At 34.4% G+C, this 23,612-nt stretch overlaps 1 protein-coding gene across 1 annotated transcript; it reads right to left on the bottom strand.

Annotated features, from left to right (window-relative positions):
* Positions 1-305: 305 nt before the first annotated feature.
* LOC113353600 (nicotianamine synthase-like) lies at positions 306-1,380 on the bottom strand. Its single transcript, XM_026597150.1, has one exon. The coding sequence runs from the start codon at positions 1,273-1,275 to the stop codon at positions 412-414; it is 864 nt and encodes a 287-aa protein (XP_026452935.1). The 5' UTR covers positions 1,276-1,380; the 3' UTR covers positions 306-411.
* Positions 1,381-23,612: the final 22,232 nt, after the last annotated feature.

The raw sequence follows: 23,612 nt of genomic DNA, 5'->3' as shown, positions 1-23,612 counted from the left end.
GTAACGGTTACCCATTGACAGCCCTAATTAATATGCCATATTCTCGGTATGCTAATTCATTTTTTGACTTTTGATTTAAGTAATCCGTTGGATAGCCAATTGGCAGATAGAAGTTAATTGGTATATCTCAACATAAGTTGAAACAGTAGGTGTAATACCCCTTTGCTGGGTTTGAACTATACTATATTTATGTGGAGCTTGAATGACACTGACTGGAGTGGACTAGACTAGAAGTAGAAGCAGATAAACATGTTTATTAACCAAAGAAAGCGGCACTAGAAACCATGCATCCGAAGACATATCAAACATAATTTTATTGAACTAAAATGGGACATACACCTCACACACTCACAACATCCATAATAGGAATTTTTATTGAAGTGGACATTTCTCACTTTCACATGTTGAAGACTAGTACTGGTACTTACTCTTACTTTTACGTGCAACAATCACCGAGTTTATGACGTCGTCCATCGGATGAAAAACAGCAAGAACCTCGAAACCTGGTAAATCACTAGGCTCAACAATTGGGTATAGAAAACCACGAGCACCATGAGCACTCCTCAACATTAATAAGGACCCTGGTTCCATATACTTAGCTAGATGATCAATCACTTTGCGCTTATCTTCTTTGTTCAAACCAACCAAAGCAGCTAAGAAAACGACTTCATAGTCGCTTAAACCAGTAGTAACATTCATGATATCAGTATCATGAAATAACATACGCTCGGACAAGTCGGGATCTGCAGCTACCAAGTTAGAAGCCAGAGCATTGGCTGATCGGTCGATATCATAATTGTGAAACGTAGTGGTTTTCAGGTGGTTTGAAGCCAATACTATCGACGTGAGAGGGAGGGGTCCGGATCCGATGAAAGCGATGTCACTTGGGTTTGCATTTGTGATATAATTGCTCATTATAGTATATTCAAGACGGCCAAGTTTGATGTAATTGGTGTAGTATGGAAAGATGTTAATATGATCAAGTGGGATATCATAAGAACCTAATAAAGATGAGAAGTGAGATTCTAAGAGACCTTCAGCTTCTCCACAGAGACGAATGAGTTTGGAACGGATTCCTTGAACTTTTCCTGGTAATTTGGTCACATCAATTGGAGATGGTGGCATACAAGTTAGGACAAGTCGAGTGAAAAGAGTGTCGACATCTTTTGAAGGTTTGAGGCTTTGTAAGGTTGATAGGTTGTCATAGATCTCACAAACATTTTGGATCAGCACTTCTTCTTGATCACATGAAACCAATGAACCCAATGAACCCATGCTGACAATCTAGCTGTGTGTGTTGTTTCTGGATACTGAGAGCAAAAACTTGAAGTATCTTTAAAGCGGATGAAGTATTGATGCTGAAGAGAATTTGATGACTGTTTGATTGTTTAACGTCCAAATATAGTGGCTATTTATGGACCGTATTTGCAATGATATACACAATATAATATGGCTGTTGTGAACATGAGCACGGCGTAACATAGATCTTAGGACAGAAAAGTGGTCATGTGGTTTTTAAGGCGCATATGGCCTCATAGCTTATGGAACGAGTATATCTGTTGACATATATAACACACCAAATAGTATATGACCTCATAGCTTATGGAAAACATCAAAATCAAAATCTATAGAAACATAGTTTATTACGGTATATTCATTTTTACATCCAACTTTTCTTTGCAAGGTCGTTGTCATATGATTAGGTTTATTTAACAGCCAAAAGATATCACTTGTGGCAAATAATACCTGGATTAGGTTAATGTGACATTCAAAGATCACTTGTGACTATAATACCTAAATTTCGAAAAAGATATATTTCACATTCTCTAAGACTCATCTAGGTGTAACAGTTGATGTTTACTAAGGCACATTGAGTTGAGAGTGGCAGTTGTTTTCTTCCTGTTTTTCCTCTTAATTCATACCAAATACAATGATATTTTCTTCCGACCCACAAAACCAACTGAGAATAACTATCAAACCATTTTTAATCTTCATGCCGCTCAGTTTTTCAAATGCATACGTTCATTTTTCTGGAGACATACATAGAACCTTATATGGCCAAAAAGCTAATTTTGTATATTATTTTATGCTTGCAACCATTTTCATTACATGCATATCCAGCATATTGTCTAGTGGATGCATATAACATGTTGTCATTTGTTCAACAAATACATTATACAGATACAACATTCAACCATGTTTTGTAGGCCCAAAAATAAGGCTAGCAAATCCGTGCAATGACGCAACATCCCAAAGGGAGCATCAAAGCTCATAACTTATGTGAAGGGTTTTGTAAACTCGAGAATGAGTTTTGAGCTTTCATGAATTTCTTATACTCCGCAGTAAATAAAGCACTCCATATATAGTTGCTTTCTTCAACTGGTGTGTCTCTTTTTCCCGGCAAAGTGTAAACATCCACCTAATTTTTGAATTCTTTTTTGTCTGACTTCCGTCAATCTTGTGAGTTGAACTTTTCTTTTTCTTGACAAATTTTGATTTGTTCTTATTCAAAGTACTTAGTACTTTAAAAGTGCATTTACAACACAAATTTCATGCATATAATTTTAATTATTAGTATATGAAAAGAAAATCGTTGGTAATTGCTTAAACGCGCTGCTGAAAATTAACCAAAGTCAACCGTTATAGAGAATAGTGTTTTGCTTCCTTGTGCAAGGACCTTGTGCTGCACTTTCGATCTCTGCAGTCCAGGAGCATCAACAGGCATGACCATAGTAAAGCGGCTAACTCACGGGGCATGAAGAATATCTGACTAAAAATGAATGGTTTAGGTTCGGTGTAACGATTCCTAGTGAAATATGGGAAATATAGGACAAGTGGGAGAAACTGCTCGAGCTAAAAAAAAAAAAAGAATCTCCCAAATTATCTTTTTGTCTTCTGTCTTTTTTTGTTTGTTTGCCTAAGTTTATCTTCAAATCCTAACTCCTCCACAACGAGTGATCCCAGTTCCCCGGGCACCTACCACTCGTGAGAGTTACATCTTTGCATGCAACAAACAACTCAAAATCTATCTCTCTTAAATTGGGTTGAAACGGTAAGACTCTGTTGTTGGTTGGTAGAAGAAAATTCTGTTCAAGGATCCGTGTATTTGATTCAAATTTGAAATCCTAAAACTAATTCAATTTCAACACATCCCACAATCCTTCAACAACAACTTTATGTTTGACCAAGTCAACATTTTAAAGCTCAAATGACAAAATCCTATAAATACTCCCACATATCTCATTATATTCCAACATCATCATAATTAACCAAAAAATATAGAGAGAACTAAAATATATATTCATAAACCTATAATTTCCCTATCATATTAACCATCTCCAAGAAAAAAGAAAAAAATAAAGAAGAAAGAGCTAAGATATATCCACTTAAATCTCATTTTTCTCTTGTATCAACAAACAATCATCAAGAGGATATTGTCATTCACAAACATGGGTCTAATCAAAGAAAGAAGAGATGTTCTCAACGTAATCGTATTTGCTGTCTTATCCATTTTCTTGTTCATCAACAGTTTCCAACATGTTGAAGGGATGAGGATATTACGAGAAGATAGAGATTTGTTATTGATGAAAATGAAGGCGTTACCGACTCGAATAACCAGCTTGAATTTACAATTTATCAGCAGTCATTACAAAGTAGGACATTTCCGAATCCTCGTTCACCTTCTCCGTGCACTAATCTCTCTGGTAGAGGTAACAGTGGTAGATGTCCATCGAGTGCCATGACGACCATGAACATTGCTGGTAGCCTTGAGGATAATGAAAATGTGAATCAGAAGACTGACGAGGTTGAAAATAGAAACAAGATTGAGCTTGTAATTCATCCGCAGTCCTTACAGAGAGCAGTTCCAAATCCTCGTACACCATCTTCATGTACTAACTTTCCAAGAGGATCTGGTGGTAGATGTCCATGAAATAGTAAGATAACCAATGACGGTTATTAATCCAGCTCGGCCATCTGCCATCCCAAAGAAGATGAAGTTGCATAACTAGATCGTAGAGAACTTAATCTATACTAATATATAGGATTTGATTGGTATGCCGTAAATATCCGATCCTTAATTAATCCACTCTGATATTTTTTTATTCTTTTTTCTTTTGCATGGGAACACATTTTAGGCAAAAGTCTCCGGTTGTGTGAACCATGCAAAAGGTGCATGATCAATTGACCATGTTAATTAATAATTTTTTCCCAATTAAGTTGGGTAGTAAATAATGTAATATAATATTGCAAAATTTGATAATGTGGTTTCTTTGTTTCCAAACAAAGATATTAATAAATTTCACATGGTTGTTATTATGGGTACTAATTTACTTGGAAGTGTACCAATTCCAAAGGTATTTTGTCTTATTAGAAATTTGGTATATTCCAAGTAATTCGGTACCCCTTATTAATAATTTTATAAATTTCAAGGTCATAGTATGAATAATCATTTTTATCAACATCAATGGTAGATTTTTTCTTTTTCTCTTTTAAATTATTATTTTAGTAATTTGGCACCCCTTACTATTGATGTACCACATCAATGGTAGATATTCAATAAAATAGGTTTAATTAATTTTCTACAAGCAAGTTAGAAGGAAATTTTTATAGATTAAGTGGGTTAAGCATGACCTCCATGAAAGACAAGACAAGAAAATAAGAGAGACTATCATGTTATAAATACCAAAACCTATAAATATAGAGTCGTTAAAGACTAGACCAACAATAACGCGGCGGATAACATTTCATATATTGTATTTTGTGCCTTGAATACAAGTGTTAGTCTTGTATGGGCCTTATTCTTTTAAAGCCCAGGTGATAAACTTTTGTTGCACCAAAACTAGGTATCTGGAGAATAAAAGGAAAACCTATTTCCTTTTGTTAGTAAGAGAAACTCATGTAATAGAGAGAGAAAGGGAAGCACCAAAAGGGGGCTAGGGTTCTTGAGAGGGGATTTGAGGAAAACACCTTGTAACCTTGTTTAATCATAGTGGAGTCGTTTCGTTGTCTTCGCAAGTAGATATAGATCATCTTGATCGAACCATTATAAATCATTGTGTTGTGTGTGCTTGATTTTACTTTGATTTCATTTCCATTTTCAATTCTTGATTGATTGTGCTTGATTGTGCTTGATTGAGAAATTTGATGGAAGGAATGGTTTCAATCTATGGAGGCTAAAGATGAGGGCTGTTTTAGTACATCAAGGTTTGGTGAAAACTTTGAAGGGGAAAACGGGTTTAGGAGCAACATTGAAGGATGAGGAAAAGGATGAAAAAATGGAGAAAACACATGGATTAATTTTATTGTGTTTGAGCAATGAGGTCTTGAGAGAAGTTGCGGCGGAAACGACACCGGACGGGCTATGGAACAAGTTGGAAAAGAGGTATATGACTAAATCCGTAATTAATCGTTTATATCTTAAGAAGAAATTACGTACTCTTAAAATGCATGAAGGAATTTCTATTATAGATCATATTGACGATTGTAATAAAATTCTCTTGGATTTGGCAAATATTGATGTCAAAACTAAAAATGAAGACCAAGCATTGGGTTTTCTTTGTTCCTTTCCACCATCTTATGATAATTTTGTTGATACCGTAATGTATGGAAAAACCACAATTTCCATGGAAGACGTTAAAGCGGCTTTGAACTCTAAGGAGTTAAATAGGACAGGTATTGATGGTAAAGATATGGGTCGTTTGTAAGAGGAAGAGGAAACCAAAAGGGTGGTTTAGGTAGAAATAGATCAAAGTCAAGGTCTAAATCTAAATCCGGTAAATTCTATTGCTATTTTTGTAAGTAACAAGGGCATTTTAAGAAGGATTGTCCAAAAAGGAAGAATGTTGAGAAGACTATGGTTAAGTACAAGCAAACCCAATCCGGTAAATTCTATTGCTATTCATACTTAAGCACAAAGATGAAACTTTTGTTAAGTTCAAGCAATGGAAGACTATGCTGAGAAGCAAACCGGAAGACAAATCAAGTGCTTGAGGACAGACAATAGTTTGGAATTTCATGGAGGTGAGTTCAATGAGTTCTGCAAGGAGAAAGGGACTGTGAGACACCGCACAGTCAGAAAAACACCTCAGCAAAATGGTGTTGCAGAAAGGATGAAGAGAACCATATTGGAGAAGGCAAGGTGCATGCTCTCCAATGCAGGGTTATCAAGAGAGTTTTGGGCAGAAGCAGCAAACACATCAGCTTATTTAGTGAACAGATCTCCATCGACTGCCATTGAGTGTAAGACTCCAAATGAAGTTTGGACATGTACACATGCTAATTATGAAGACTTGAAGGTTTTTGGATGTCCAGACTATGCTCATGTGAATGATAGGAAGCTAGAGCCTAGAGCAAAGAAGTACATATTTCTTGGGTATGCAAAGGGTGTGAAAGGATACATGTTATGGTGTTCTGAGGAAAGATCAAACAAGTTTCTAATCAGTAGAGATGTGAAATTTGATGAGCAATCGATGTTGAAGCAAAAGAATGAAGATCTAGATGGAAGAGCAGAAGAGGGTGTTAGCGATAAGGTGAAGCTTGGTGACCAGGTGGAACTTGAGATGCAAGTTCAAGGAAGCAATGCGACTTCCGATGATGATGATGATCAAGACATTGTGTAAGAACCTGCCCAAGAAGAAGAAGCACAAGTTCATCAGTACAATCTTATAAGAGACAGAGAGAGGAGGCAAGTTAGAATACCTCAGAGATATTCATGCTGATTTTGTTTCATATGCACTTGCAGTGGGTGAGAGCATAGATAGGGATGATCCAAGAACCTATGAAGAAGCAATCAGTGGTGAAGAATCAGCAGAATGGGGAGCTTCTGCAATTGAAGAAATTGAGTCTCTTGACAAGAATGACACTTGGGAGATAGTTGAAAGACCTAAGGGACAGAAGATTGTGGGAAGAAAATGGGTCTTCAAGAAGAAACAAGGTACTTCATATGGTGAAGGAACAAGGTACAATGCAAGTCTTGTGGCAAAGGGGTTTACACAAAGAGAAGGGATTGACTACAATGAGGTATTTTCTCCCATTGTTAAATATAGTTCTATTAGAACATTACTTGCTATGTTTTCTTTGAATGATCTATAATTGGAACAACTAGATGTTAATATAGCTTTCCTTCATGGTGATTTGGAAGAGCGTATTTATATGCAACAACCAAGAGGGTTTGAAGTTCCTGACAAAGAAGACCATGTATGTTTGTTGAAGAAATCTTTGTATGGTTTGAAGCAATCTCCAAGGCAGTGGTATAAAAGTTTTGATACGTTTATGTTGGCAAATGGATACGACAGGAGTAAGTATGACAGTTGTGTATATCACATGAAACTCCAAGATGGTTCAGTTGTGTATTTACTCTTGTATGTTGATGATATGTTGGTTGCTTGCAAAGACATGTTAGAGATGCAGAAGTTGAAAGTGCAGTTGAATAGTGAGTTTGAGATGAAGTAATTGGGTGCAGCAAAGAAGATATTGGGCATTGAGATTATGGAAACCGAGCTGAAGGAAAGTTGTATTTGTCCCATAAGGCTTACATCGAGAAGGTGTTTGAGCGGTTTGGTATGAAAGATGCGAAACCAGTAAGTACTCCTTTGGAAGCTCATTTTAGACTCTCTAGAAGGCAATCACCTCAAACTGCAGATGAGGCAAAGTACATGTCTCGAGTTCCATATGCAAGCGCAGTTGGTAGCATCATGTATGCTATGGTTTGTACAACACCGGATATCGGAAAAGCTGTGAGCGTGTTAAGTAGATACATGGGAAATCCCGGGAAGGCTCATTGGCAAGCTGTAAAGTGGATTTTAAGGTATCTAAGGGGCAGTGCAGATGTTAGTTTAGTGTTTGATAAACACTATGGTGATTCGACAGATGTTGTGGGTTATGTTGATTCTGATTATGCAGGTGATCTTGATAGAAGAAAGTCGTTGACAGGTTATACTTTTACATTGTGTGGTAGTACTATCAGTCGGAGGTTGGTTTTGAAAAGCACAATTGCATTGTTTACAACTGAGGCAGAATACATGGCACCCGCGAAAGGACTGAAGGAAGGTATATGGTTGATGGGTTTGGTTGGTGATCTAGGACTCAAGCAAGAGAGTGAAGTTTTGTTTTGTGACAATCAAAGTGACATTTACTTGACCAAGAATCAGATGTATCATGAGAGAACGAAGCACATCGATGTCAGGTATTATTTTATCAAGGATGCAGTTGAGGAAAGGAAGATAGTGATGCTAAAGGATTCTACAGCAGATAACCCTGCAGAATTGTTGACGAAGACGGTTCCAAGTATCTCGTTGAACTTGGTGTTGAGAGCCCTTGAAGGGCTACACGAAGACGATGATGATGAATGGTGATGATATTCAACTCAACGTGGAGATTTGTTGTATTTTGTGGCTTGAATACAAGTGTTAGTCTTGTATGGGCCTTATTCCTTTAGAGCCCGGGTGATAAAATTTTGTTGCACCAAAACTAGGACATCAGGAGAATAAAAGGAAAACATATTTCCTTTTGTTGGTAAGAGAAACTCATGTAATAGAGAGAGAAAGGGACGCACCAAAAGGGGGCTAGGGTTCTTGAGAGGGGATTTGGGGGAAAACACCTTGTAACCTTGTTTAATCATAGTGGAATCATTTCGTTTTCTTCGCAAGTGGATATAGATCATATTAATCGAACCACCTTGAATCCTTGTGTTTTGAGTGCTTGATTTTACTTGGATTTCATTTCCATTTTCAATTCTTGATTGATTGTGCTTGATTGAGCCATTTGTTATAACATGATATAAGATAAAAATTATATTAGATTTTGGCGGTTAGATCATCCAATGGTACACGTCCGACTAAGCTTGGTATCCACCTTTAGCAATCATGTCAAAACAAGAAATATATGACCTCTCATTCCCATTGTTGTAAGAAGAAATTAAAAATAATACAATAATGAAAAACGATAAATTATATTTGTCGTCCTATGGATTTAGCCAATTCATAACATGTTTTTCATATTATATTTTTTTCAACTTTCTTCTCTTGTTTAGGTGTTTTTTTTATTCTTTTTTGTTTCGTTTTGAGAAAAGGATTCCATTTTATTAATAGCAAAACATGATTAGAGCGCCATTAATTAATAAGTAGAAAAGAATCGTGGAACATCAAGAACATACAAGTACATGTCCGAGTATTACGACAAGAGAAAGAGAAGAAATACTAGGCAACGACACATTACAAGCACAAAAAGCCGATTAAATTAGAAGAGAGGCGGTTTTCTAGACATAGTCTAACCTTATGATGCTGAATCTTCTTTGAAAAGAGATATTTCAAATCAAGAGTTTTTTTCCTAATTCTTCTTGATCGGAAGAGTCCAGGTTTAAATGACAGGACCAACAAAAAACCAAATATTCACAAATGCAAGGAAGAAATATGGAAACCACGTATCAAAAAACTCTATGAAGATGCACTACAAATGGTCAACAACAAAACAAATAAATAAAAAGTTTGGTCAAATAATTCAACACAAATTACCGATTAATGAACCTCGAAAATCGATTTACAACGCTAGGATTTTCCAAAACTTATCAGCCGCAAGAGCTTAAATAACACATATGATGTGGGACAGCGTATACAAGCTACAAGACCATTTATCTCTTTGGAAACCAAAAATGTAATAGAAATTTGTTATATTGTAATTTAGTGTTTACTAAATCTGAGTTCAATAGTTTATTTGAGTCTTTAAATTATTTCTGTAGTTCTAAATTTTTCCATTCATTCTCCAAACATGCACACGGTGCATGATCAGTTGGTTAGGTTAACTTGTTCATTTTCTTTTCTCCCCAAAAATAGATAAATTCCAACTGTTAATATGTACTCCATCCATATATAACAAGATTAAAGCGAAGGGCCCAAGTGCATGACCAATCTAGACTAATCCAACGGATATTTGACCGGCATACTGTAAATATCCCCTCCTCGTTCCACCCGATTATTTTTTATTCTTTTATTTTTTTTATCTTTTTTTTTGCATGGAACACATTTTCGGCAAAAATCTCCCATTGTGGGAACTGTGAACCACGCAAAGGGTGCATGTTCAATTGACCATGTTAGTTTATATATTTTATTTTTTTATCCCAATTAAGGGGGGTTCTCTTGAAAATCTAAATTGTAAAGATTTGCTTAACAACAAAGATTTAGTATAACCCGAGCTGTCTGATAAAAAAAAAAAAAGAAGATTTAGTATAAACAATAATATGGATATTACATGTATTTGGTTTCAAAATGACAAACGACCGTGACACCACCTCATGGCCTGGACAAATCCCGGTCCAAGGTAGATGGGTATGAGATAGATCAGTATGTTTGTTTTTTTGTTTTTGGGGTTTTTTGAGTGTATCCTTAGGCTAAGTTTGGTATTGCCGCAGTTTTTGTAAAAGCACTTTTCTGTTGTGCTGTGCTGTGAGAAAAAAAGCAGTTAGACGTTTGGTAAAATATTAATTAAAATTGAAGCTGATTAAAAAAACAATCAAAGTGTTTTTGGTAAAATTTCAGATTCAACCATTGTTGTTGTAGAAAATGACAAAAACAGACATATCTCTGATGAAAGTTTTATTCAATTTTATTGGGTTTAAAAATAATTAATTTTTTTACTATATACTATTAATGTTCATACTAATTACCACTATTATTATGATTATTAAAAAATTATTTTACTTAATATATATATTCAATGAAACTAAAATTAAATAATTATTTAATATTTATTTTATTTTTACTATTGACAAATTAAATTAAATGGTATATAAAATAGTTTGAAAAAAGTAACAATATTTAAAGAATGCAGTATAAGAAATAGTGATTGTATATAAATTTAAGGGTAACTTTTGTCATTTATAAAATAAAGTAGGGATAAAAAAGATAAATCAAGCATTAAACTTAGGTGAAACCACAAATTATGCTTTTGTAGCTTTTAAAAGCTCCTCCTCCCCAGCTTTTAAAAATTGAGGAATTTGGGAAGTGCTTTCGATAAAAAGAAGTTTAATTTTTTTATACCAAACACCAATATCAAAAATTATTGACATATATAGGTTTTGAAAGTGCTTTTGACAAAAAAAAAAGCTTTACCAAACTCAGCCTTAACCGCATTCGTGATTAGACTTTTTCGCTTAATTTTTAATAGTAGTAATTTTCCATTAAAGTAATATTTTTGTCCAAAATACCCTTAATGTATCCGTAAAATTTGATTAAAAAGTTGTTGTTATGCCCAGTGCAAAATTAAGTGCACCTTCAACGAGACATTTGTGTTTTTAATATTCGGATGTGTAAATAAGACGTCATCTGCTGACGCCATCAAAACTTTCCTTAACTATAGGAAGCTCAACAAGTAAATATTTCTTGGGTATGAAAAGGGTGTGAAAGGCTACATGTTATGGTGTCCTGAAGAAAGATCAAACAAGTTTCTTATCAGTAGAGATGTGAAATTTGATAAGCAGTCGATGTTGAAGCAAAAGAACGAAGCACATCGATGTCAGGTATTATTTTATCAAGGATGCAGTTGAGGAAGGGAAGATAGTGATGCTAAAGGTTCCTACAGCAGATAACCTTGCAGACATGTTGACGAAGCCGGTTCCAAGTATCAAGTTCAAGCATTGCTTGAACTTGGCTGGTGTCAACAAGTGTTGAGAGCCCTTGAAGGGCTACGCGAAGACGATGATGATGAATGGTGATGATATTCAAGTCAAATTGGAGATTTGTTGTATTTTGTGCCTTGAGTACAAGTGTTAGTCTTGTATGGGCCTTATTCCTTTAGAGCCCCGGTGATAAACTTTTGTTGCACCAAAACTAGGGCATCAGAAGAATAAAAGGAAAACCTATTTCCTTTTGTTGGTAAGAGAAACTCATGTAATAGAGAGAGAAAGGGACGCACCAAAAGAGGGTTAGGGTTCTTGAGAGGGGATTTGGGGGAAAACACCTTGTAACCTTGTTTAATCGTAGTGGAATCATTTCGTATTCTTCGCAAGTGGATCTAGATCATCTTAATCGAACCACTATAAATCCTTGTGTTTTGTGTGCTTGATTTTACTTTGATTTCATTTCCATTTTCAATTCTTGATTGATTGTGCTTGATTGAGCCATTTGTTATAACATCAAATAAGACAAAAATTATATTAGATTTTGGCGGTTAGTGTTGGAAAACGATTAATAAAATATGATTTTTAAAGTTTTAATAAAAAATTATAATTTATTGTTTTCTTTTGTGAATGAAAAAACTTATTAGTCTCACATCGTGGAGTTTCCACTTTTTAGTTGTTTTAAGAGACTATATAAGCTTTTTAGTCCCACATCGGGGAGTTCATCTTTTTAATTTATATTATTCCATTATATAAAGAAATTCACTACTTTTGTAAAATCTATGGGAAATGGGATTCTCCAATTTTAAGAGAGAAACCTCCAAGGGAAAATATTTTATTTTGATTTCTTTAATGTTCACGATTTTCCTCAAGTGTTTTTTTCGGAGTTGACAAGCTCAAGTTGAGCATCTACTACATATGCTAGTAGTAGGTGTAGTAGGGTGTTTTATCCTGGAGATATCTGTCCTGTGATGGCTATAGCATCACTCTTGAGTGTAGCCGGGCGCTAATGTCTTCAGGGAAGCTTGTTGAACACGTGACTCACTCTGTTTTTCAAAGTTTTTCCTTGTTGCTATTGTGGAGATATGGGAAGCTCGCTCGTTTCGTCAAATCCATCACTTCCATTACAAAGGAGCTAAGTATCAATAATTTTTGATTATTTGATTTTTCTTTGTTTTGATTATTGCACCCAAAAATCTTAAGACATTAGAATTTGTAATAATCATGGATGTTAATTGTGGAGTGAAAAAACCAAAAACGAATTTTTGGTCAGCTGTAGAGTTTCGAGTTTATCTCTTAACCTTTAAAGAATTTAGTTGAACCCTTTGTACATGATGTAGTAGACATCTTTATAGTTATCCACATAACAAAGAAACGTTTCTGAAAAATTCTGACGTGCAGAAATTTGTTGTTAATTAAAGTAGTTTTTATTGGGTAACCATGAGTTTTTTGATATGGTGATTAAAACGAATTTTGTAGATATAGATGTTATCTTCAAAACTCATATTTTATTTTCCGATTCGGGACTAAGGTTTGTGAGATGTGGTGTATTAGATGATTAGAAAATTACCGTGTCTGTGGTCAAAGTATAAACGAAGATTATGACATAAAATTGGAAAGGGACATGGATACCAGGAGCATGTGTATGAACACAAGTCTTCCAAAGATGACAAAGGCGAGAACATCAAACAACTCTAAGCGTAGTCTTCAGAAGAAAGGTATGTTTCGTAAAACTGAATCCGACATTAATTTAATTAAGGGTGATTGTTATATTTGTAAAATTCCTGGACACGCGGCGGTAAATTGTAGAAAACATAAAACCTTAATAAGTAGAAAGTTAATGCTAATTGAATTGAAAAAAACTAGAACGAGTTCAGTGGCATGATGTCGGAAGTTATTTTAATAACCAATGTGAGAGACCAGTAGGTGGACTCTGGAGCCACCAAGAATGTTTATTGAAACAGAGACATGTTCGCCTCCTATCAGAGGATAAGGGATGTCGAGAAACTATTTTTGAGTAACTCATCTGCAATAGAGGTTGCATAAAAGGAAAAGGTCGAGCAGAAGATCATATTTGTAATATTCTCACATTGAATGAAATTTTCATGTCCCGAGCATATGCGAGAATCTTGTATCTTGTTCTGTTGTAGATGGAAAAAGATTTAAGATCTTAATTGAATATGGAAAACTTGTTGTAACTAGACAATGATTTTTAAGCAAGAGTTATAGGACTTCGGGTCTCTATAAGCTTAAAGGGAAAACTGATGAAGTGAACATAGTTGATTCTTGTGCTTTCTTTGTGTGATTGAATGTTTTTCGTGGTAGACTTTGAACCGTAAACTTATAAGTCAATGCTTAAACTAGCCAGCATAGGCTGCGTACCCAAATTTAGTTTGGATTTTTGAACACAAAAGTGAAATATGTGAAGAATCAAAATATGACCACAAATGTTCAGAGTAATTCTATGCCCTTAGAATTAATTCAGTTAGGCCTAGTTGAAATGAGGTCAACCCAAAACCACTATGTTAAAAGATGGTTTATAACTTCCGTAGATGATTGTAGGAGGTACTATCATTGTATACTTTCTTAGGGATGAGGATGATGCCTTAGAAGCCTTAAGATGTATAAACTTGAAGTTGAAAACCAATTAGAAGCCTTGAACATAACAACTGTATCCTTAAGAAGATGATAATTGTCATGTTGACTAGTTCAGGATTACCTGCGGCCTTGTGTGGGGAGGCAGTCCTCTTAACTAGTATATCCTGAATAGAGTACTCTTTTAAGGATCAGATGGAACCCCATATGATTTATGGAAAGGTGGATAACCTTCTTATGAATGCGTCAAAGTGTGGGGGTGTTTGGCTAAGATTGTAATTCCTCTTCAAAAAAGAACTAGTTTGAAACAAAAAATGTTGATTGTGTCTTCATATAGGGTATGTCGTATACTTCTACATATAGATTTTTGGTTGTGTGTTCTGATTTTTCAGACTTTGGTGTGATTTTTCTGACTTTGGGTGTGAATATCATTATGGAATCTAGGGATGATGAGTTCTTTGAACATGTTTCTTCTTAATCATGTACCTCATTAGAGATGTGATGTTGATCCCCTAGATTTATTTTCAAATATTCATAACTTATCTTAAAGGAAGATGAAGTTGAGTTTGAGCCTAAGAGAAGTAAAACAATTAGACTTGAGACTTCTTATGAAGCCGACTTCATAAAATGCATAGCTTAGTCTGAGACCTAGACTTGTAAAGAAGCCTTGACATCTACTGAAACCCCATTCTGGTAAGAAGATTCATTTAGTGAAATGGACTCAGTCCGTCGGAACAAGACTTGGGAGCTTGCTAGTTTACCTTCAGGGAGTAAGACCATGTGATGTAAATGAGTCTTTAAGAGGAAACGTTAGGTAGATGGAACTGTGGAAAAATATTAAGCTAAGTTGGTAGCTAAAGGCTATAAACTAAAAGAAGGTGTAGATTTCCTTGATTCTTATTCACTTGTGACGAGAGTTACTTCTGTTGAGATGCTAATTGATATTTATGCCATAAAAAACTTGGAGATACATCAGATGGACGTAGTGAAAGGTAATGAAGACAAAGTTTGTAAATTGAACGAATCTTTGTATGGTTTTCAAATAAGCACGTAAACAATGACATGGAAAATTTGATCATGTGATAATGTGTAGTGGATTTAAGTTAATGAATCTTACAAGTGTATTTACAAGTAACTTGTTAAGGATGCCTGTGTGATTGTATGCTTGTATGTTGATGATATGCTTATACTTGATACAAACATAGATGTGATTAATTCCACTAAAAAACATGCACTGAATGAGAACGTTGACTATAAAGACTTAGGATATTTCGATGTAATCTTAGGGATGAGGATTAGAAGAAAATCAAAAAATTATAGTCTTATTCGTTCTCATTATGTTGAATTTGTGCTTATGAGATACAATCAGTCTGATTGTAAGCCTGCGTGTACTCCATACGATTCTTCTTGTAGACTCGAGAAAAATAAGGGTAATGGAGTATCTTAAATTGAATACTCAAGAGTTATAGGATGTATGATGAATTTAATGAACTATAAGAGTCCATACATTTCCTATATTGTGAGTAAGTTAAGTATATATACTTGTAGTCCAGAAAAAGAGCATTGGGATGCACTTAGTAGAGTATTGTGGTACCTAAAATACTTTATTTCCTTTTGTTTGATTTATGAAAGGTATCTTGTCGTCCTTGAGGGACTTCGTGATGCAAACTAGATAGTTGACTCATAGGAGTCTAAGTCTACAAGTGGATATGTTTTCACTTTAGCAAGGGGGTTTGTTTTTGGAAGATTCCCAGACAAACATATATTGCACAATTCACTATGGAATATGAGAGTATTGCGTTAGATAAGGCACGAGAGGGGGCCGAGTTCCTAAGATGCTTTTTAGAAGACATTCCTCTGTGGCATAGGCCTGTGCCATGCTATATCTATACATTGTGTTAGCCAAGCTATAATAGCTAAAGCTAAAAATAACTAATCTCAATCGACGTTATTTCCATTGATTGGATAAAGTCCAAGGAGAATATCGCACAACCTTTGACGAAAGGTTTATCCAAAGAGATAGTTAGAAATGCATCGAGGGGGATGGGGCTTAAGTTCATAAATTAAACTTGCCATGAAGGATACTCAACCTTGCTGACTGGAGATCCCAAGATCAAGGTTTCGAATGAGACAACTAATTTGTGGTGGGTAAAGGTAAACACTATCAGAGAATTTCATTCTCTGTCCCTTCCATATGGTGTAGACGTGATAGTGTGACTGCATGTGAAGGATGACTTTTAAGAAGTTTTAATGAGTTCTATAGTTTCAATTTAAGATTGAAGTGGGGTGTAGCAGTAACACTCTTTATGGAAACTCACCTATCTGAATGAGAAAGTGTGGCCGCTTCCTATGAGAATATGAACTTTAATTCTCTAGAGCATTTTTAGAAACATGATATGTCCAGGGCAAAATTGGACAAAACGGCACGAGCTTGGCAACAACCTTGGAGATATCATTCGTGGTTTTTTTCGCGAATTACATCAATCACTAGCAGTTCAAGACATAGTTCACTATCTCTAGCAAGTAATTCCGGTAATATCTCACTAAGAAAAGGTTCAAGACCTCATGGACACCTCTGCCTAAAATGATATTTCCTGCGTTTTTTATGTGATTTTCGTTTTGATGGTTTTGGTATTACTGGAACTTAGGACCTAAGGGTCACTAAGGGTTCACTAGTTCATGCTTTTTCACTTTGGTGAAAGGAACCTTTAGTCTTACTTGTGAGGAACTAAAGATGAAAGCTCTCTATACTATATAATTTTTGCAATCCATAGTATGACTCTGGGGTCAACACACTGTTGTGTGAAGGAGATGATGTTGGAATGGCTAGTATAACTTCAACATGCACGACCTGTCTGTTTGTTCAGTCAGTTTGCGTGTGAGATTGGGTTGTTGATTTACCAAGATCTATCTGTGTTTTCGTGTTTTCTTGAGTTTTCATTCATTTGGGGGATTGTTGGAAAACGATTAATAAAATATGATTTTTAAAGTTTTAATAAAAAATTATAATTTATTTTCTTTTGTGAATGAAAAAACTTATTAGTCTCACACCGTGGAGTTTCCACTTTTTAGTTGTTTTAAGAGACTATATAAGATTTTTAGTCCCACATCGGGGAGTTCATCTTTTTAACTTGTATTATTCCATTATATAAAGAAATTCACTACTTTTGTAAAATCTATGGGAAAGGGGATTCTCCAATTTTTAGAGAGAAACCCCCAAGGGAAAATATTTTATAGTGATTTCTTTACGGAGTTGCCAAGCTCAAGTTGAGCATCTACTACATATGCTAGTAATAGGTGTCGTAGGGTGTTTTATCCTGGAGATATCCGTTCTGTGAGGGTTATAGCATCACTCTTGAGTGTAGCCGGGCGCTAATGTCTTAAGGGCAGCGTGTTGAACACGTGACTCACTCTGTTTTTCAAAGTTTTGCCTTGTTGATGTTGTGGAGATATAGGAAACTCGCTCGTTTCGTCAAATCCATCACTTCCATTACAAAGGAGCTAAGTATCAATAACTTTTGCTTATTTGATTTTTCTTTGTTTTGATTATTGCACCCAACAGTTAGATCATCCAATGGTACACGTCCGACTAAGCTTGGTATCCATCTTTAGCAATCATGTCAAAAAAATAAATATATGACCTCTCATTCCCATTGTTGAAAGAAAAAATTAAAAATAATACAATAATGAAAAACGATAAATTATATTTGCCCCGTCCTATGGATTTAGCCAATTTATAACATGTTTTTCATATTATATTTTTTTCAACTTTCTTCTCTTGTTTAGGTGTTTTTTTATTCTTTTTTGTTTCGTTTTGAGAAAAAGATTCCATTTTATTAACAACAAAATATGATTAGAGTGCCATTAATTAATAAGTAGGAAAGAATCGTGGAACATCAAGAACATACTAGTACATGTCCGAGTATTACGACATGAGAAAGAGAAGAAATACTAGGCAACGACACATTACAAGCATAAAAACCCGATTAAATTAGAAGAGAGCGGTTTTCTGGACATAGTCTAACTTTTTGATGCTGAATCTTCTTTGAAAATAGATATTTCAAATCAAGAGTTTTCTTCATAATTCTTCTTGATCGGAAGAGTCCAGGTTTAAATGACAGGAGCTCGTCGCTGGAGTGCTTCAACCAACAAAGAACCAAATATTCAAAAATGCAAGGAAGAAATATGAAAAACACGTATAAAAAAAACTCTATGAAGATGCAGTATGGTCAACAACAAAACAAATGAATAAAAGGTTTGGTCAAACGATTTAACACAAATTACCAATTAATGAACCTCGAAAATAGATTTACAACGTTAGGATTGTCCAAAACTTATTAGCCGCAAGAGCTTAAATAACACATAAAATGTGGAAAACATGTACAAGCTACGAGACCATTTATCTCTTTGGAAACCAAAAATATAATAGAAATTTTTTATATTATAATTTAGTGTTTACTACATCGTGTTCAATAGTTTATCTCTGAGTCTTTAAATTATTTCTGTAGTTCTAAAATTTTCCATTCATTCTCCAAACATGCACACGGTGCATGATCAGTTGGTTAGGTTAACTTGTTCATTTTCTTTTCTCCCCAAAAATAGAAAAATTCCAACTGTTAATATGTACTCCATCCATATATATACAACCGGGAAAAAGATCCAATTAGGAATCGATCCCAAAGAAAAAGAGAGAAGACAAATAGCCAACAGCGGGAGAAATATCACCACCCATAGGTCCCGTACGTTGAAATTTCGAAAACTAAAAGCAAAAGGGCATTTCGTAATTTTATAAATGTACGTCAAAGTCAACAAAAAGCATGCTAGATTGCGACTTCTGTAATCCGTCTTTCCTTCTCCGGCATCTTCTCCGTTTTAATTTGCTGATAGGAGCTTTGACCGTGTTCTTGTCAACTCCTTGATTAAAACACTTCACTAATAGATATTCCAGTCAGGACTCAGGAGCTAGTATGTTTGGTAAAGTTCATGTTCCTCTATATTTAATTTCACCTATAACATGACATAAGTTCGTCTGTTAATTAGAAGCTTCAATTTTCTTCACACCATTGGGTGCCGTATGTCTCTTAGACGAGCACAGATGGGTATATAACAACAATGTTGCAATAGCAAAAACAACGACAAAATCATCCACAAATCTTAAACACAAGCACTCCAAGTATAGACACACAGCTTATGTTGATTTTTAAGGCTTGTGACCATAGTTGCTTTTTTAGTAGTGAGTACTTAATTGTTGAAACGGTACGAGTAGTGTTATTTCTTGGTAAAAATGATATTCTGTTCAAGGATCCGTGTACTACAAGACATTCAGTCAAGGTTCAAACTTGAAATCCTTAAACTAATTCAACTTCAACATATCCCGCCCTTTCTTTTACTACAAACAATTTTATGTTTGGCCAATTCAACTCAAAGCTCAAATGACAAAATCCTATAAATACAGAAGAGCTCATCATCCAACATCATCATTCATACCAAAAACATATAGAGAGCTAATATATCCTTTTAAACCTAATATTTCTCCAGATCACATTTAACCATTTCCAAGAAAGAAAGAGCTAAGATTTAATTATCCTCTTGATTGAGTCTAATTTTTCTCTTACATAAACAAATTAATAATAAAGAGGTTTAAATTCAGTTCATTTTCTTTTCATTCGCAAAATTCAGAATATGGGTCTAATCAAAGAAAGAAGAGATGTCTTCAACGTAGTCGTATTTGCTGGTTTGTCCATTTTCTTACTCATCAACAATTTCCACAAGGTTGAAGGGATGAGGATATTGCAAGAAGATAAAGATATGTTATTGATGAAAACGGAAAATGAAGGCGTTGTCGACTCGAATAATAGGCTTCAACTTACAATTCATCAGCAGTCCTTGCAGAGCAGGAGGACACTTCCAAATCCTCGTTCACCTTCTCCGTGCACTAATCTCCCTGGTAGAGGTAACACTGGTAGATGTCCATCGAGTACGAGTGCCATGACGACCATGAACGTTGCTGGTATTTTTAAGGATAGTGAAAATACGAAAAAGAAAACGGAGGTTGAAAATAAAAACAGGATTGAGCTTGTAATTCATCAGCAGTCTTTACAAAGAGCAGTTCCGAATCCTGATACACCATCTTCATGTACTAACCTTTCTGGAAGATCTAGTGGTACATGTCCATGAAGTAAGTTTTACTATGAAGATGGAGTTGCATATATAACAAGATTAAAGCGAAGGGCCCAAGTGCATGACCAATCTAGACTAATCTAACGGATATTTGATCGGCATACTGTAAATATCCCCTCCTCGTTCCACCCGATTATTTTTTATTCTTTTATTTATTTATTTTTTTTTTTTGCATGGAACACATTTTCGGCAAAAGTCTCCCATTGTGGGAACTGTGAACCATGCAAAGGGTGCATGTTCAATTGACCATGTTAGTTTATTTATTTTATTTTTTTATCCCAATTAAGGTGGGTTCTCTTGAAAATCTAAATTGTAAAGATTTGCTTAACAACAAAGATTTAGTATAACCCGAGCTGTCTGATAAAAAAGAAGAAGATTTAGTATAAACAATAATATTGATATTACATGTATTTGGTTTCAAAATGACAAACGACCGTGACACCACCTCATGGCCTGGACAAATCCCGGTCCAAGGTAGATGGGTACGAGATAGATTAGTATGTTTGCTTTTTGGGGTTTTTTGAGTGTATCTTTATGCTTAGTTTGGTATTGCTGCAGCTTTTGTAAAAGCATTTTTCTGCTGTGTTGTGATGTGCTGTGAGAAAAAAAAACAGTTAGACGTTTGGTAAAATATTAATTAAAATTGAAGCTGATTAAAAAGATAATTAATAGGGAGAAAGCCACTTTTACTAGCTAGAAAGCTGATTGTGGTCTGGTCTTGTTGACTTCGGGTTAATATGGGGTGAATTTAATAATTAGCATTCGCAAACAAAAAACATTTTGCAGTTCGATTTCCCAAATATCTTACCCGATATCTTTTTTTTTGATCGATCAAAAAGAATGGATTAAAAAGCACACAAACCGTGTGCATGCGGATACAACTGACAAAGAACGAAAAGCCCAGAAAAACAAAAAACAACTAAACCAAAGAAGCTTCTAAGAATACAACGAGTACCAACAAAAGAAGACACAATTTGTGAAAACTAACAACTTGTGAGATCTAATAATCCAGGAGCAACTTGCTGACCGCAATGAGTCACCATTGACAATTGTCAATTAGCATACTCATCAACATCTTTTATAATTAAATCATCGTGGTTTTTCGCAAGATCACTAAATATTTTTTTACGATTAGACTTTTGAGATGAAAACTCTAAGCCTCGTGAAGAACCAAACTCCAAGAGCTTATCTAGATTGCCTATACATCAACATAACCTATCTCAAACTGTAATGGTTGAACCTCCATTATTGGAAATTCTTAAATCATTTGTAATTAAAACCCAAACAATAAGGAATATTAGCTTGATTCCATATTGCTTCATAAACTATAGTTTTCTTCTTGTATAGGGATGTCGGGACAACACTTCCTGTTTCTGGTGTTGCAATCACGAACTTCCTCTACGGACTTGAACATCTAATCACATAAAATAACAAAAATAAAATAGGTCGTGTGGACACTCATATATGTTAGAGGTGATCGGGTGGACTCGAACATCTAATCATATAAGTGATCATATATGTTAGAGGTTTGTTCAGTTAAGTCCAAAATAGATCGGGATGGACACTCGTTGCATATATCATCTCCACCTGGAGCAACATAAAAAGTTATATATATGAGTAAAAAGTCTGTATATGCAAACAAAAATAATTAAAGAAGTAAGCTAATAGAGATCATTCTAGTTGCGATCATGACAAATCGAAAACTATATATACTGCTTAACAAGTTATTATATATTTTCACTTTGAGCTATTAATCATCTCTCCATCTCTGTGTGTTGCAGATTTAGTATAATTAAGATCATTTCTTCAACTCGGCTTTGGTATCTTGGGTTTAAGATGATAGACTTTGAACAATCGAACGTATTTGATACTGTTAGGGTTTACAGATTGTATATATAGATCGGTTAAGGTTATACAGGAAATCAAAATCCAAAAGCAATTATTACGAAAAAGCATAATTCTAAATCTACCCAAAGTCAAATAAGTTGGACAAAAGTCAGCTTTCCCTTTAATAAAAGTGGTTTTCCCCTATTAATTATCATTAAAAAACAATAAAAGTGTGTTTGGTAAAAATTTCAGATTCAACAATTGTTGTTGTAGCAAATGACAAAAACAGACATCTCTCTGATGGCAGTTTTATTCAATTTTATTGAGTTTAAAAATAATTAATATTTGTACTTATAATATTATAATGTTCATACTAACTACCACTATTATTATGATTATTAAAAAAATATTTTACTTAATATATATATATATATTCAATGAAACTAAAATTAAATAATTATTTAATATTTGTTTTATTTTTACTGTTGACAAATTAAATGAAATGGTATATAAAATAGTTTGAAAAAAAAAGTAACAATATTTAAAGAATGCAGTATAAGAAATAGTGATTGAATATAAATTTAAGGGTAACTTTTGTCATTTATAAAATAAAATAGGGATAAAAAAGATAAATCAAGCATTAAACTTAGGTGAGACCACAACTTATGTTTTTGTAGCTTTTAAAAGCTCCTCCTCTCCAGTTTTTAAAAATTGAGGAATTTGGGAAGTGCTTTCGATAAAAAGCACTTTAATTTATTTATACCAAACATCAATATCAAATATTATTGACATATATAGGTTTTGGAAGTGTTTTTGACAAAAAAAAAAAGCTTTACCAAACTGAGCCTTAATCGCATTTGTGATTAGACTTTTTCCCTTAATTTTTTTATAGTATAATTTTCCATTAAAAGTAACATTTTTGTCCAAAATACCCTTAATGTATCCGTAAAATTTGATTCAAAAGTTGTTGCTATGCACAATGCAAAATTAAGTGCACCTCCAACGAGACATCCGTGTCTTTAATATTTGGATATGTAAATAAGACGTCCTCTGCTGATGCCATCAAAACTTTCCTTAATTATATATAGGAAGCTCAACAAAATCATCTTTAACTGCCTAAAGTTCGCACTTACTATCAGCATAACGACATCTATTATTGATTAAAAGAGGTATATATTTGAAGTTTGGACACAAATGTTTATATTCTTCCATAAGTTTTTTCTTTTGAAAATTAATTTACCCAACCAACATAACTTATTTTTCATTGTTAAAGCCCGTTAAAGAAGAGAATTCACTAAAGAGGAAAATTCATACTTAGATTATATAGTTGGAGTTTGAAAACCAAAGAATTAGGGGGTTTTCAAGACCAGAATACTCCTTAGATTTATTAAATTTTCTT

This window comes from Papaver somniferum, chromosome 2 (genome assembly GCF_003573695.1).
Source record: "Papaver somniferum cultivar HN1 chromosome 2, ASM357369v1, whole genome shotgun sequence".
Lineage (NCBI taxonomy): Eukaryota > Viridiplantae > Streptophyta > Magnoliopsida > Ranunculales > Papaveraceae > Papaver > Papaver somniferum.
Note: the sequence above shows the minus strand (reverse complement) of the source record. Positions and strands in the feature narration are given on the sequence as shown.